This window comes from Larus michahellis, chromosome 2, assembly GCF_964199755.1.
Source record: "Larus michahellis chromosome 2, bLarMic1.1, whole genome shotgun sequence".
Lineage (NCBI taxonomy): Eukaryota > Metazoa > Chordata > Aves > Charadriiformes > Laridae > Larus > Larus michahellis.
This window is the reverse complement of record NC_133897.1, coordinates 47,114,834-47,130,496: the sequence shown is the minus strand read 5'-3', so window position 1 is coordinate 47,130,496 and position 15,663 is coordinate 47,114,834. Positions and strand designations below refer to the sequence as shown.

General features: G+C 38.8%; 1 protein-coding gene across 2 annotated transcripts in view; it reads left to right on the top strand.

The window, feature by feature from the left end:
• ZNRF2 (zinc and ring finger 2) overlaps nucleotides 1-15,663 on the top strand; it is a 61,639-nt gene that overhangs the window by 24,343 nt on the left and 21,633 nt on the right. For both annotated transcript variants that reach the window (XR_012585536.1, XM_074575149.1), the window contains exon 2: nucleotides 9,622-9,717. Coding sequence is in view for 1 of the 2 variants with exons in the window: in XM_074575149.1 (XP_074431250.1) it covers nucleotides 9,622-9,717 (96 nt within the window). In the remaining variant the exon portion in view is untranslated. The remainder of the gene's footprint in view (nucleotides 1-9,621; nucleotides 9,718-15,663) is intronic.

The window sequence follows — 15,663 nt, the reverse complement described above, 5'->3', positions numbered from 1 at the left end:
GAGACTTTGTCTTCTGCATGCTTTCAAGCAGCATCACTATCTGTGCTGTCTTCTAAGATGCTGCCTTTTCCTGGGGCTTGCTCCGTTGTTCCTGTCTGCTGCGTTTCAAGTGCAGTGTTTACTTTGTCTCTCCCATTTCTTTTTTTCATAAGACCTCGTATGCATTTTGGCCAGTTTGCTCAGAAGACTTCTCTGCGTCCGACAAGATGCTCTGTTTCACGTGTTCGGTTTAGTCATCCTTGTCAACCATTATTCAGCCATTTCCACATCATACCTCTTCCCTTTTAGCTATCATTAAATATACTTTCAGCATGGTATAGCTACCCTCTCCTCTCTATTATCATGCTTCATGTAGTTTTAATCAGATTTGTTGCATTGTACAGTACGAGTTTTCAAGATATTTATGTCTGTGCATTTCAAAAAGTAGGATTTCATTCTTCTGATCTTGGAGCAGCTCTTCCTATACTTCCTTTTAAATGATGTGATTTCTAATGGAAACTTTTTCTTCAGCCCTTGTGTATTTTTGAAAGTAGTGACTTGACATTGGCAGTGTGAAGAAGGGGAGGAGAGTGTAGACAAACTGGTTCCTTGTATGTAAAAATATGTAGTTGTCTTGCCAAGTTACTCAGTTACTCCAGAAGAGCTTAACTCTGGCAGTAGAGCACTGTTATCCTGTCTGTCTTCCCCAACTTTCATGTGAAATGATGAGTGGAAAGACAGTTTTCGGGTGTTTGAGGAAAATAAGTGCTCCAGGCAATGAGAGAAAATTGAGGGAGTAGGAAAATTAAGGAAGAAATTAAAAAATAATCATTTATAGGTTCAGGAGAACTAGGAAAGAGAGAATTCTTCCTCCTTAAACTGTGATAGGTGAGTTAAAAAAGCAATGGGAATCTGTAATATCTACAAAGTAAGAGTTTTAAGGCATTTGTTTGCATAAAGTTTTCAAACCTCCGACCTGTTGTGAGTTATTTGCAGTGAGTTATTTGTCATCATCTGGTAATGTGAGAACTAAGCTGGTTTGACAGGTTATTCCCGTTTGCCATGTGTCAATAAAATACATTTATGCCCCAAACTGTTGACCATGCTTTCTGGCTACTTACATCCTGAATAAGATAGTGGATTGGGCCCCAAAATGTGTCCAGCCTGGCTTAACTGCATATCCAGACAACTTTGTTATCCTCTACACGTGTCCAAAAGATATCTCCAAAGTGGCAAGAACCTCACTTATGTACAGAAGCTTCTGAAATGGTGATGGGCTAATTTCTTCCCATACTACTGGTGTTACTCTGCCAGTATGGTTAGATGGGGACCTTGCATTATGTCTGCTTGCCAGAGATCTGATGATGAGTAAACATCAAAGGTAGGAAAAGTTTCTTTCGTTTGCTGCCCTTGATTCAGACTCTGGGAGTCGTCATATTCCTGTATGAAAGAGAGAAAGGATGTTTCTTTGGGTTCTTTTCCCTGTCCCCCTCCCTTGGGAAAGACGCAATGGAAATTAATAATATTCTTCCAGGGAAAGGGTTGTGGATAAGCAGAGTTTTTGGTCCCTGATTTAAAGTATATTTCTCAAACATAGTAAGCCAGAATCTAAAATCATTTGGATTTACACTGTATGTGGAACCTTTTTTACATGAAAACTGAGGGTTGCTCTTACCTTTAAATCTACCAAATGCAACTCCCAACATAAGTTTATGTTCACACTTGTCTGTCTCTCTTCAGCTGCTTCTGTTCCATTGAGAAACTTGTGGTATGGGTCTGTGCTAGGGGGTGTGACATGTCTGCAATGCAGTTAATAAGGAGTAAGTTAAAGAGTGAGTTAATAGCTTACAAGTCACTTAAAAAACTGTTCTTGTTACTGTGCTTGTCAAGTTGAAAGCACATAGGCCCTCTAGGAGTTTGGATGAAGGAGGTTTGAGCAGTCTCTCATCTACCTTGACTACAGATCCCTATGGATGATGGGATGGGGAGGTAACACATACCTACCCACACACACACGTCGAGCTAAGAAGATCATTCTTCCTCTCTTGGGTGTTTGCATCAGTCTCAAATACCATTTTTGAAATGCTGTTTCTCTATTAACAGTTGTTCTTATTTTTGTGATATCAATCTTTCCACAGGCCTTTCCCATCTGTAATTTCATCTTCTGTTTTGCAAGATATTTTAGCATGGGGCTTTTTTCTCTCTTTTAATGTTTGTATTTGTTGTTCTTCAGTTTCTAAAAATGTGCAGCCCAATTATAATCATCATTACATGTTACTTTTACATTGGTATTAGACACCTAAAGTTGTGCAGTTGATAAAGGCCTTATTTATGAATAAGAAAATGTGCCATGTTCAATTTCTCTTCTTCATTCTGTAGTCCATTGTTTTTCAGTGATTGCTACTGAAGATCTCACTTTCACAATTACCAAGATGAAGGGAGCTAAAGAAGTTATGTAGAAAGACTCTATTTCAGAAGTTTTTGCTTAGGAGATGACATATTCTCCAAACATATCTTCTCTACTTATTCCGTGAGTTCCTTAACTAAAATAAGTTTCAGGTTTGTTTTTTATTCCACATTTTATATATCCCCCCTTTCCCACTGAGTGCTGTGGGAGCTTTAAATCAGAAAATACAACAGAAGATCCCTTGTTTCCCTCAAGGAATTCACAAGTGTGCTTTACTGCAGTTTTATGGCACAAAAGGGGACAAGAAAACCCCTCTAGATTACAAGCACAAAATCAGTAGGTGCTGAGAAGAAATTATCTGTGCTTATCCTGGTTCAGTTTTCTAGAAAAGACAGAGTTTGGAACTTTGGTATTGTGTTCCTTATTTCAATTTAGTTTCGTATTCTCTCCCAAGTTGAGGGGAGTATTCTTTATTTCCTTTCATCTCCAGAAGTCTTTCCAGATGGTGCTGTGTTCTCTCAGCTTAGGCCGTTGACAGCATATGGAAGGATGGAAACTAGAGAACTAGATGTATCTTTTCACCGAGACACTTTCTCCCGTAATAAAAAAACTTCTGTACATAAAATGGCAAAATTTCTCTGAGTAGCCACTTGAGAGTTACAGCACCTAGAAATTCTCTTGTAGAGGCTTCCCTGGGAATTGGTAATGCTCTTTTGTCTTTTACCTTCTAGCTCAAAGACATTTTAAAAATGTCAGTTCTCTATTCTTGGATTTAGTGTGAAATAATCTTCGTATTCTCTTTGATGGTAAGGGTAAAGTTGCCAGGTAAGATGTTAGCTGTGTTAAAGCAATATGCTTTCATGTACAAAGCTTCATGGTTTTGAGCTTAAGGAATTACCCATTCTGTCTTTCCATTTCAGCTGTCTGAGGAGAAGAGAGAATTCTGTGGCCACGTAACTCTGGTAGATCATGTAGTCTGTACTGGAGCTTTTTTTTTTTCCCCTTCTTTAAATTTTACAAATTAGGTTGCAGAAACAGGGAGTGACAGAAGTTTGACTTGACCAGGACTGTTGTTACTTCACTGAGAATCTGAATTATTTCCATCTATTTTTCTGCTGTTCTTAGAGTCTCACTTCATAGTCCTCTAAACAGCTGAATATAAAAGGAAGAAGTGTAAGAAATAGAGGCATTATGCTTGACTTTAATAAAATGTTTATGCTATTCTGCTTTATATTCTCGTTAGCAAACTTAGAAAATATGTTCTAGGTGAAAAAGTAGGTGGATGCTGAAATAGTTGGAAGAAAATCCTGTAGCTGCTGTAGGAGATCAATTCAGATATTATAGTGGTCTACTTCGGGTCTGTTTTCAATCATCCTTTTTTGGGTGGGCACTTTAAAAAGGAAAAACTTGTAAGATCTGAAAGCACGACAGAGGGCAAAATTTGAGTTCATAATTTTCTTTTAACATGTTAGAAAAGTGTTCATAGTTGACTAAAAAGGACAAATGAGAATTACTGATTGTGAGGAAAAAGAAAACATACCACTACAAAATGGGACCTGGCCAGTAATAGTTCTGCTGAAGATTTAGGGATTGTTATGGGTCACGAGAGGAAAGGGCCAATAATCTGTTGGTTTGTTTTAAATGTACATACCTATATATACACACATAAAGGAGATATCTCTATGTATAGATAGGTCTATATATAGATATTCAACACCTGGTGTAACAGAACGATGTGATAGGTAACTAATAATTTCTGCTTAGGACTTGCGAAGTCTTAGCCTGAAAGCTCTGCCCAGTTCTTGGCAATGCATTATGTTAAAGTTGGAGACAGTCCAGAGGACAGCAATACGAATAAAAGGTTTAGGCATCAGGGCCTGTGAGGAAAGATTAGAGTAACTTGGTTTTTTTTTCGGGCTAGGCAAAAAAGACGAAGGGCACACATTTTCCAGTGTGAACATGTTTTTTATAGTGAGGACAGTTACCAAGTGTTTTCCATGTCTACTGGACGCATAAAAAGTAATCAACGTTTTTTGTAAGGGAAGATTGTTCTAACTCTCTAGGAATAGCTGATCAACATTGTAGGTTTTCTAGGATGGATGAAAATCTTTCACTAGTGGATTTTTAAGGGCAGATTAAATCCTCTAAGTACACTTAACCCAGTTTTCCAGTATGGAATAGACTCGGTGACCCCTTGAGGTCCTTTCTAGCATGTTTCTCTGATTATGTGAGGTCTTTTCTGTTTTTTAGGGGGAGGATTTGTTTTGTTTTGTTTTAACATCATTATGCAGGCTTTATTTGTGTGACCGTAATCTTGCATACCATCGTATTGACTGGATGCTGTCCTTCCAGATTGTCTAGACTTAGTTTTCTAGGTACTGAAGAACAAGTGCAAGTACGTAAGTAACATTTGTCAGACTTGTTACTGTCAAATACATTTTACAAAATCTGCGCATGCAAGCCTTTCTCTTTGCTTATGACTTCTTTACAAGTAAACTAAGATGGATTTATCCATCTTGGTTGGAAACACAAGCATACAAAAATTTAAAATACTAATATGTTAGTTACTTATTTTTACAACAACAGCTAATATGACTATACTTTTAGTTTGGTTTTGGCCATATTCTAGTTCAAACTTTTTCTGCCAAAAGTGTACTCTGATCGGGCTGAGGCAGTCATTTGTGTTGGTGCATCGTGCTTATTTCTTTCTACTACTGTTCAATATTGTCCAAAAGGACCATCCGTTCTTCTGTGCAATTTTAATACCTCTTTAAGGTGTTTCCTCAATGTGCAATTCTGTGACACTCTGCACTGTATTATCTGGAAGCTCATAGCTCTTTTTTTTTCCCCTGCCACAAAGTAGATATTCCAGGATGAGTGCCAACGTGATTTTGCAAAAATTATAGAGGTTCAGGAGTTTGTTATTTGTTGGATGTTTTCATTTGCTTCTCTATAGAACAAACCACAAGTTAAACAGTCTGATGTTTCTAAAGCAAGGCAAACACAGTAAGATATCTATAAAAGCTTGAAATTGGTGTGGATAGAGTGAGTGGCCACCCATCATCCAATCCCTGTGGATAGTTTCCAAGCCTGCTAGAGATGAAAGCTATGAGTTTTGTAGATGGATGTGAGAGAAGATGGTATTTCTTGGCTAACTGGGGGGGTTCATTTACAAAAGACAGCGAGTCTGAAGGAAGTGATGCATTCAAGAGAGAATGAGAGAGAGAATTTACCTCTGAATATTTAAGTCCTGCTACTTACGCAGGTTTGGTTATTTCAGACTTTCTGGGAGACCTTGGGATTTTCTAGTAGCTTTACTGCAACTTTCTGTTCTGTCTCTTTTCTTGTAACTGTACTATTTTCCAGGATTGTGGGTTTAGGTAATGTGTTACTTTCAGTATTGTACCTCAGGGCTGTGAAACTAGATGATGGGAGCTTGTAAGAATTTGTCTCCCTGCCTCTTAAGCATGCGCTTGGACAAGTTAGCTGGAGGCATGCGCTTGCGCAGTTTTGGTGCTCAGTTCTTTCCTGCTGTACAGAAAGAGAATGGGATGAGAGGTGGTTCTTCCGCTGTCTTAGGTTGCATGGAGGCAATATTCTCTCTACTCTGGGAGAAGGACGGCCAGCTTTGCAATGATATGCTGACAAACAGTGACAGTCCTAATACCAAGGTAAATAGTTCCTCATCTTGGATGAGGATAAGGGATGCTGTGAACACCTTCAAAAGAACTGAATTTTCACCTAGAACTAAACGTTGTAGAATCATAGAATAGTTTGGGTTGGAAGGGATCTTTAAAGGTCATCTAGTTCAGCCCCCCTGCAATAAGCAGGGACATCTTCAACTAGATCAGGTTGCTCAGAACCCCGTCCAACCTGACTTTGAATGTTTCCAGGGATGGGGCCTCCACCACCTCTCTTGGGCAACCTGTGACAGTGTTCCACCACCCTCGTCATTGTCTCTTGTGCTCTCCTTGTAAAGAGAGCAAGAAAGTAGTTAGTTTCATAGTTTTTAGAGGACGCTTCACCTGATGCCACCTCATCTGATGATTCTGTTGTCTAAAAGTCTGGGAATCCATTGTTTATCTGCAAAACTCAGTAAAACAAGTCACGTAGAGATAAAGTTATTTTTGACCTTTTGCTGATTGTTAAAGTCATGTGAGACTTTCTTAAAGTTATCAAAGTTGTTCCTTGACACCGGTGGTAAAAACAAACATAGGCTATAAATGTTGTTAGCCTGCTGGGAAGAACAATAGAGCCTTTGTTCTTACAGAGTACTTAATTGTAAACTGGGTCATGAAACTGTTACCTTCTGATTTGAGGAAAGATGGGAAAATAGCAGCTTTTTTTAAGGACCTTTAAGTGGCTTGTGTGCAGTGTTGATTGTTCACTTATTCATATTTTTCAAATACAGTTAAAAATAAAGTAAATATGTGTCTACAGACAAAATACTTTGTTCTTTGGGGTTACTAAAGGAGTTGTAAATGGTAATTTCCTTCACACAAAACACTTTGTATCTCTTGGGGAAGATGGCTAAATCCAGGAGCTGAAGAACGTTGTGAAGGAATGAGAAGTGGGATTTCAGCTGTGTTTGAGAAATGTTTCAGCAGGTGTTATGAGCTCAAGGCACTTTTTCAGCTGTAATGGTAGTCACTGGAAAAACATCCTTTTCCACAAAGACACCTTTATGGTCCATAAGGCTTAGTTAATTGTAGTGTCCTTACTGCTTGGGTTCTTTAGTGTTCTGTTGAGTGCTGAGTGGAGCTGTAGCAGTCAGATATCCCAGACTTGCTGCGTCAGGAAGAAACTTGTAGTTGCTTAACTGTTACCTCCAGATACCCCTTGACACTGGACAAGGCACAAGATACTTTATTGTTAAAATGTGGACTGTTACTAGGTTTAGGGGCAGGCATATGGTAGTATAACCACATTCAGCTGAATATGCTAGGTGGATAACCAGAAAGATTTTTCACAGTTGTCCATCTATAAGTATGGTTTTAAGGTAAAAGCATTATTATTATTATTATTATTATTATTTACCCAAACTCTCCGTACTATTTCATTTGTATTTAAGTATTCCCTCCAAGCATTCCTGGGATATGTACTTTCTTAATAACACTGTTAACTTTAGCAATAGTTCTAAAGACCTATTGATGGTTTTCTCTGCCCCCTGTCACTCCCAATTAGATGTGCTGATGACCCTAGGCAAGAAGCTGAGAAGGGTCCTGTCCAGAAAGCAGAGGGAACCTGTTAATGCCTGTCCTGGTGCTTAACTAGCCATGAACATAATTGTTAACTTGCTGTAATGCAAACACTCCCTTCTGGCACAGCAAGACTCAGTCTGCAGCGTATAAGGAAGTTACATGCTTTTCACATGAAAATATGTTGTCAGTTATGCCTTATAGAAGCATATAAATGAGAATAATGCATGGGTCTTAGTAGGTTTTAACTAGACTTAAGAGTCATCAGCTGCCTTAGGCTGATAAAGTTCGAGAGAAAACTTACCGTGGGTCAGTTTTTGAAGAAAACTGTAACAAAACAGTTATGGGTGGTTTGGGGTGTTTGGAGGACTGAGATGCTAATTTCAATTTTAGTCGTGTTGAGATGCAGCCTCGGGGAAGGAGGTTACACAGTGGCTGAAGCGTCACTGACAAAGCTTTCTACAAGTAAATTAATCCTTTCAACTTGTTTCTTCCAAAAGATGTGTTTGGCTATTTTATGTTTATTAACCTGTGGTTGTAACTGTTGTTTGTAAAGATACGGGTTGGGGGAGGATGATTAAAAATTAGGAGAGAAGAGCAATATTTAAACTGAAGTGTGAGATACTTCAAGAAGAAATAGATATGAACTGCTTATGACTAAAATGGGAAGAATAAGAACTGTACTTTATCTCAGGAAGTGGTTTCCAGTACATGCTCAGCTGCTGCTCAGAGTTTTCTCATGGGTGTTACCAGTTGCCTGGTTTGACTTGCTTCCTATCAGCTGCACTAAAAAAATAAAAATCATTGTCTTCGTAAATGAGGTGCATTATTTCTACCAAGTGCTAATGCTTCAGGTTAGTTACTTGATCTACATCTGGATAATAATTAACAGTAAAGATCAAAATTCTCCCGCATCAGTAACTCGAAAGTGCAGCATCAAGTTGCTTGTCATCCTTGACTGACTCGGTTCATTGTGGACTCACAAGGTTAGACGTACAAAAGCAAGGGGCAACAAAGTAAAACATGTGGGAGGAGGGCCAGATGTGGATATTGGTGGAAGGTGCAGTGGCCGTTTATACATGCCTACATCATTACTTTTCAACAGCATCAAAGAAGAAGTTGGTCCTTTGCACTGAGCATGGATTTAGATATTTTTGCTGTATGTTGTCCTGTAGGACAACTCCTTAACAGCTGTTCTGCATCAAGATCCCTGTTGGTGGCTTTTTGTCTCTCACTTGCGTGTTAATTATTCAGCAGATCAAAATCAGTCAGACTTTTCCCAGACTGTGGACCGTAAAATTTGTCCAACCAATTTTTTCCTTTAACTGGAAGACTGTTGTCTTTGGTAATGACATAAATTAAAGTATTAGCAGTTTTGTCATGGACTATTATGCAGTTGCATCACAATCCAGACTGTCTTAATTATTCTTTACCCCATATTGCCTCAGGCTGTGACATCACAAGCTAAACAAGGTCATGCTTGGCTAGGATGAGAGAAGTCAAGCAAATTCAGTGCTACAGGAAACATTAGTGATTCAGTAGGTGAGGTGACACTCCTGAGTTAATGTTTTCCCTGTGCTCCAGACTGGTAAAAGATGCTGCAGCTAGCACGATGAGATGTAATCCTAAGATCCTTGGTTAAAGTTTCAATGGTATTCTTAGCAAAAGTGCAGATGTTAATTCAGGGCTCCTGCCCAAGTTCAGATTTTAATGGCTATGTTCTCTATACATTTCCAATTTCTGTTTTAGTAGAGTCACACTATCCTTTTGCACTTGTCTTAAACGGTTTTTAGAGTTGTTGGGAAACTTTGCGTTCCAGAGGTGCTGACATCTTTGCAATTGGCAACAGGTCAGTTTGCAGAAACAACGGTCCATTTTGAGAACTTTTGAAATCGAGGGAATTATATTTATGTAAGAAATGTCAAGTCAAAACTGAAAAGCTGCCAGATATATGTGCAGAATAATTTTTTGCCTTGAATATACATATTTGCAATGTGGTTGAGTGTACTCACACTTACATGTTTTTATTTTCCATAGGATTCAAGTGCCCTGTATGTTCAAAATTTGTATCTTCTGATGAAATGGATTTACATCTTGTGATGTGTTTGACAAAACCGAGGATAACCTACAATGGTAAGAAAGAAGTAAGCTGATAATTATTCATTTATTTTAAACATTAGAGTGATAATAATGCTTTATTTATAAGATACTCTGGCAACTAATTCAGTGGACTCAGAAATAGTGTATGTTTTTTACTTGTAGTTTATTTTTTCGACATCATTCCTAAGAACTTGGTCTTTTTTATACTGCATGCCAATATAATTTACACTGTTGACTTTTTCTGCAAATATAAAATTATTCTTATTTGAGTGCGTCCCATTTTTTGACCATGGGATCAGATATTGGTCAGTGTGCGTTTAGTGTCCACTTGAGAAATGTGTAGCTTAAATGTCCTCTCATTTAATGACATCAAATGGTGAGTCAGGTCAATCAAGCATTCTTCTGGGGACGTTATTAAGGACTGTTACCTGACACATTGCATTTGCACCTTAATCAAGAAAATGACCCTTTCTTGAATGAGCTGAAGAACTTTCTCCTCCTTCAGCTGATTGCATATGTGATACTTCATAAGGTCTGGTAGGATTGTATGTTTTTGTGATTTTAGTGAGACTTGCCAACATCAAATGAATCACTTGTGGTAGGTCTGCGTTTTCCCTACTGCTAAGCTCTCCTCCAAGGCAACCTTTGATGCAAGGCAAATAGGACTTTTGCCACTGTTGGGATCAAAGCTTTTTGTTACTGTGGCTTAGGCTGACACTCAGCTCTATGGCAAGCACACAAAAAGGTTTTAGAAAATCTTACTGAAATCTTAGCACCTGCTTTGGCACAGCTGCCCTACCATCATGAAATCTTACAGTGAATGAGCTTATTGCTCAACTGTCATCAGATGTGGAATATGTGAGAACAAAACACAATTAGAAAGAAATTATAGAGGAGAGGGAGTCAGACTCTTTTTTGAGGTGCACAGCAAAAAGTTCAGAATCAGTGGTCATGAGCTGCATTAGGGAAAAACCTGATTCAACGTAAGGTAGGAATGCATCGTAATGAGGGTGGTCAAACACAGTGGCAGACACCTGAAGAGGCTGTGCAACGTCCATCCTTGGAGATTATCAGAAATTGACTGGACAAGGCCCTGAGCAACTTAGACTAAGTTGCTTTGAGTGAGGGGCTGGACCAGAAGACCTCCAGAGGTCCCTTCCAGCATAAGTTATTTATTGTTTAAATAACCTGCAGTGTTATAGGCTCTTTGACCTGCCTGGCTCCCTTGCTGTTATGGTATCTGACACTGGATTTTTTTTTTTATTGGATCAAGTCTTGAAGGATGGTTGGGCCTACCTTATTCTTTGTCTGGATAGCAATAAGGCTTGGCCTTAATTGGAAAAATAATTTGAATTCATATACTTACAGTTCTGAAATCTATTTCAAAGCACAGCACTCAGGAAAAGTAAATACATTTTTTTCTCCTGGTGTTGCCACACATATATTTGAGAAGGTTGACTTCATCTAACAGAAGGGTCTTTGTTTCTCTTTGTTTCGCCTTTTGTAAATTAGAACTAAGCATTTTCCAAGAAAGGTTGTTAGAAAACTGTCTACTGAGGGATGTTGAACATTAGGGAGAAGCAAGCTAGTCGCTTCAGTTAGGGACGGATAATGCACTTGGGATCAGTCAGTGTGCAGTGGGAGGAGGCAAGCTGGCAGAGAGCAAGCTCTGGCAGTAATCCAACTGATGGGATGTGCACAAATTATGAGCTGACTGACTGAAATCCTTTGCCCCTGCTGCTTCCTACATGTACAGATGAGCACGCTCAGCTGACTAACTTTTTTCAAAGAAACAACAATTACATAACATAACCTCTCAGAATTGTTTGTGATGTTCATTTATATCACAACAGTGCCATATTCAACCTCTTTTTTTTTCTTTTTTTTTTTTTTCTTTTCTTCCTGCACTGTTTCTGTCAGATGGCACACTGCTGGTTGGAGCTTCTTTGGGCCTTCTTGCTACCTTTGCTCAGTTCATTAAGTTGTAATCCCTGTAATGAGGCTAATGAAAAAGAATTAATTATCAGATTGGTAGCTTAATGCTGCCATGATGACAGGCCCAGAATTGCATATGAATGTCTATATACATGCCTTTTTCCTGGGTTTTTTTTGGATGTTTGCCATGATGAGGAGATCAGTGATGGATCTGCCTTTTTGTCATAAGCTGTAAGAAGGGCATCTCAAGTTTTGCTTGAGAGAAGAAAAGATGCTGCTATCAAGTCTTGATACCTTCTTCCAAAATGGAAGGCATCTCTTTATGCTTTACTTTCTCATTGTTATCTTGGCCTTATGCCATACATTCTCAAATAGAGCCAAGTAGGCATCATTTACTTGCATTGGTCACTGGTGGTTTCCCAGTCCTGTAAGACTAGCAGGAAAAATGTCCCCTTTTTTTTCCCCTCACCTTCTTTTCTTTCTGAATTTTGCATTGCAAGTAGTTGAAGGGAGCCTTAGACTTTGCAGGTGGTGAGATGTTTAAAAATTGAGCAGCTGGATTGAATTGTGCTTATTTCTCATTCTGTTCTAGATATGTTTCCTCATGATACTGTAAATGCGTTAGTAGTTCTTTCTAAGAAATAACAGGGAATTAATTGTATGTATTTTGTCATTCTGAGAAGACAAACCTTTCTTTTTAAATGTGAGGTTGAGGCATACAGTCTTCCCAGAAAAATGTTATAAGACTGTTTAGTTGTGATTTGAAGTATAAAGAAATTAATGAGTCCTTGCAGCCAATCTCTAATTGCTTTCTGAGCTACCTTTGTGCATTGCATTTGGCAGTAGGAAGGGTCAGTGAACTGCAAACTCTGGCAGCTGTCTGATTTACACGTGTTTTCTGAAAGAGGGTGATGACAAATTTGTCCCAGTTCTATGCTGGAAGTTGTGCCGATTTTCATATAAATAAATCGCTACATTTTATTAGCCTTATTCTTTCAAAATCATGTGACTTGCCTGCAACAGAGATCTCATTGCTGATTCAATTTGGCCTGTAAAAAGAGCTCTTTCTTTTTTCTGTGGAACTTTTTGTTCCAACTATCTCTTAAACTACTTGTGGTACTCACACATGAACCAATATCTAGGCATTTTGATACAAATGCTGGTTAGATGGATAGAATTGTGCAAAAACATTGTGGTGTTTGGTGTTACTGTCTTTAAATAGCCTTGCCTTTTTTAGCAATTAAAAACTCTCTTCATACTGTTACTTACTGGGTTGCTGAGAAGCCAGAATAGGTCCCATGCACTGGTTAGCCACCGGTTGCTAAAAGCCATTTTTTAAAGAATATGGTTTACTTACAACAGATTATTTTTTTATGATTTTTTTTTTTAAACCACTGCTAAAATATTATGTAGCCATACCTATTCCTTTGAGCTTCCCCAGAGTGCTAAATGAGGCCCCTTGCACCATCTCGTTCAAGTTTGCCAGGGTGGAGTGACACAGGGAGCCCTCTTAGGGGCTACTCTGCGCAAGGTGTTGCTTACACGGTAGCTCTGCCTTTTGGTCAGGCAGGGCATTTACTTCAATAACAGTGCTTTGGAAGCAACTTGCCTTTAATTCCCTGCTGATTATTAGAGCTATTAGGTTTTGAATATAATTATTGTTCGTTTTGTGTTGTTACAGTATCGATGCTTTTTTTTTTTTTTCACTGAAAGATGTTTTATAAAAATTGAGGAGACACGGGAGAGACCTGTATCATTAAGGGCACTTAGTTTTAGATGCTTTGCAACGAATGCAACCGATTCCTCTTGAAGGAACCTTGCAGTTGCTTCGGAAGTAATTCTGCTTTCCATTTTAAAATTCCTTTGTTTGTTTCTCAGAACACTTTGTAAGACTTTATTATTATTATTAAAGGGCCCCTCTGAGAGTGGGGACTAGCAGCCTGGCACCTGGCCAGATGGGGAAGCCAGTGACCCTGGAGAGCTGGGGAGAGCCAGTCAGCTCACTAGACTGGTTGGCTGGCTCGGCGAGCCGGCCTGTCCTCTTTCAAAAGTTTTGATTGAATTAGCACATTCCTGTGGAATATTTTGGGTTTCATCAAGTCAGCACTTTGTGTTGGAACGCTGTTCTACTGGAAACTTTTCTAAGCGGGTCTCCTTAAAGCCGCTTGCTCAGGGGTGGTGCTGCTTTGACATCAGTGCTGCTTTCACTCAGGCTGCTCTGCATTTAATTCAGATATGGCAATGGATCTGATTATTGGCCAACATATTCATGGAGGTTCATTTTAAGGGGAAAAGCGTTTGCTAGTGTAATTTCAGAGAGGGAAAATGTTGAGATGTCCAGCGCATGAGCTGCAGGAGGTTTTTTTTTATTCAAGGTAACTACTTTGCAATTATTCTTTTTAAATTCCATTAAGTGAATTTTTGAGCCCTATCACAGCAAAAAAGAGCAGGGGTTACAGTATCTCAGATAGCTGGGATTACATGTATGATTTTGTATTTGAAGTTTATTCATCTCAGTTTTGAATGGAGGGCTTAGTATGTAGAAAGACTATAACAGACAGCATATTGAAAATTTAAGGTAGGTGTACTGCAAGGAAAACATGTATGAAACTTGATGTGCTTTTCCTGTCTGGCAGCGTACTTTGTCTTCTGAGGCACTTGAATCTAACACCATGCACAGTTAGACAAATATTCTTGTGCTGTCTAACCACGTTCAAAATTATTTGGTCCACAACAGTGCAACTGATTTTCAATTTGCAAGGACACAAAGCAGGATGTTGTCATGAGGATTTAAATACACTGTTTATTCTAAATCAGTTTGAGGTATTGGGTTAAGTTTTGTCTTGTGGGGAAAGAGAAATGCTGGTACTGCCACATGCTGAGGCCTGCATGTGAGCGAGTGGCAGAATCCTGAGCTGGAACCTGTATGAGCAGTAATCCTGCTAGAGGAGTTGTCGACATCTAAATGACAGCCGTAACATATGCATTTTGATCAAAAGTAGAGACTTGAAGATTAGCATGAGTCACCTAAAGGACGGAATAAAAATATTTTGGAAACATTCTTTGTGAATGGGGCTGACCTATTTTTTTTCTAACACAAGTTATAAGCTTTGTTGATTGGTGGCTGTTTCAACATCCTTGGGGCAAGCTACTTTTGCCACAACTTACTCAGTTTATATTGCTCATTAGAAGGGAAGAAAAATAGTGCACCTTAACCTAATGTTTGTACCACCGAGATACATGATTCTGGTAGTTCCACCCCCTGCAGTGACTTGATTTCCTTAGTCACTTCTGCCCACAAAAAAAGGGAGAGTATTTTACTCAGCAGGACTGATGCTGTCAACTGTTGGGACTGATGCACTGAAAACTTCAGTCTGCAATGAAAAGAATAGCTAACTTCAAGTTCACTTCTCTGCCAGGGTTCCTGAGATCATACCCTAAAAGACCTTGCAAAAGGGCATCTTGCCAGCCTGCCTGGAAAAGCTTAAGCCTTCCTCCTTGTCTTCATCCTTTAATAGGACTAGACTTTCAGCAAAGCAGTACAAAATAATACTAAGGCAAAGCAGTTCTTTGATTCCACTTTATGGATAATTTTATACCTCAGATAGAATTTCTCAATTCTTCCATTTTTGGAGTTTAACAAGATTCTTGGCTAATAGTTTCTAGCTTCTTGCTCTGCCCTAGATGGTTCTGTGTTCTGTTCTCCAGGGTGCTGGGGAGGGAGAAAAGCATACTTTATAAGGTAGTTTAACAGGACATGTAAACAGACACTTATCCTGTGCTTGCAGTTAAAATAGTGACATTTACTCTTGTTTCGATCTTGCGTACTCAGGAACATCCTCCAGAGTATGTAGGAGGTTCATTCAGTTTCCCTGATGCTTTAAAACTGTTTTCTTCAGTCGTTCTTGAAAATAATTAAAATCGTTAAACATCTGTTGAACTTTGAGAGACCATTACTATAGTAAGTAAAATTTTAATCTCAGACATTTGCACAGCTGTTATTCTGTGAATTAGTATAATATCAGCTCAGACTTTTCATAGCTT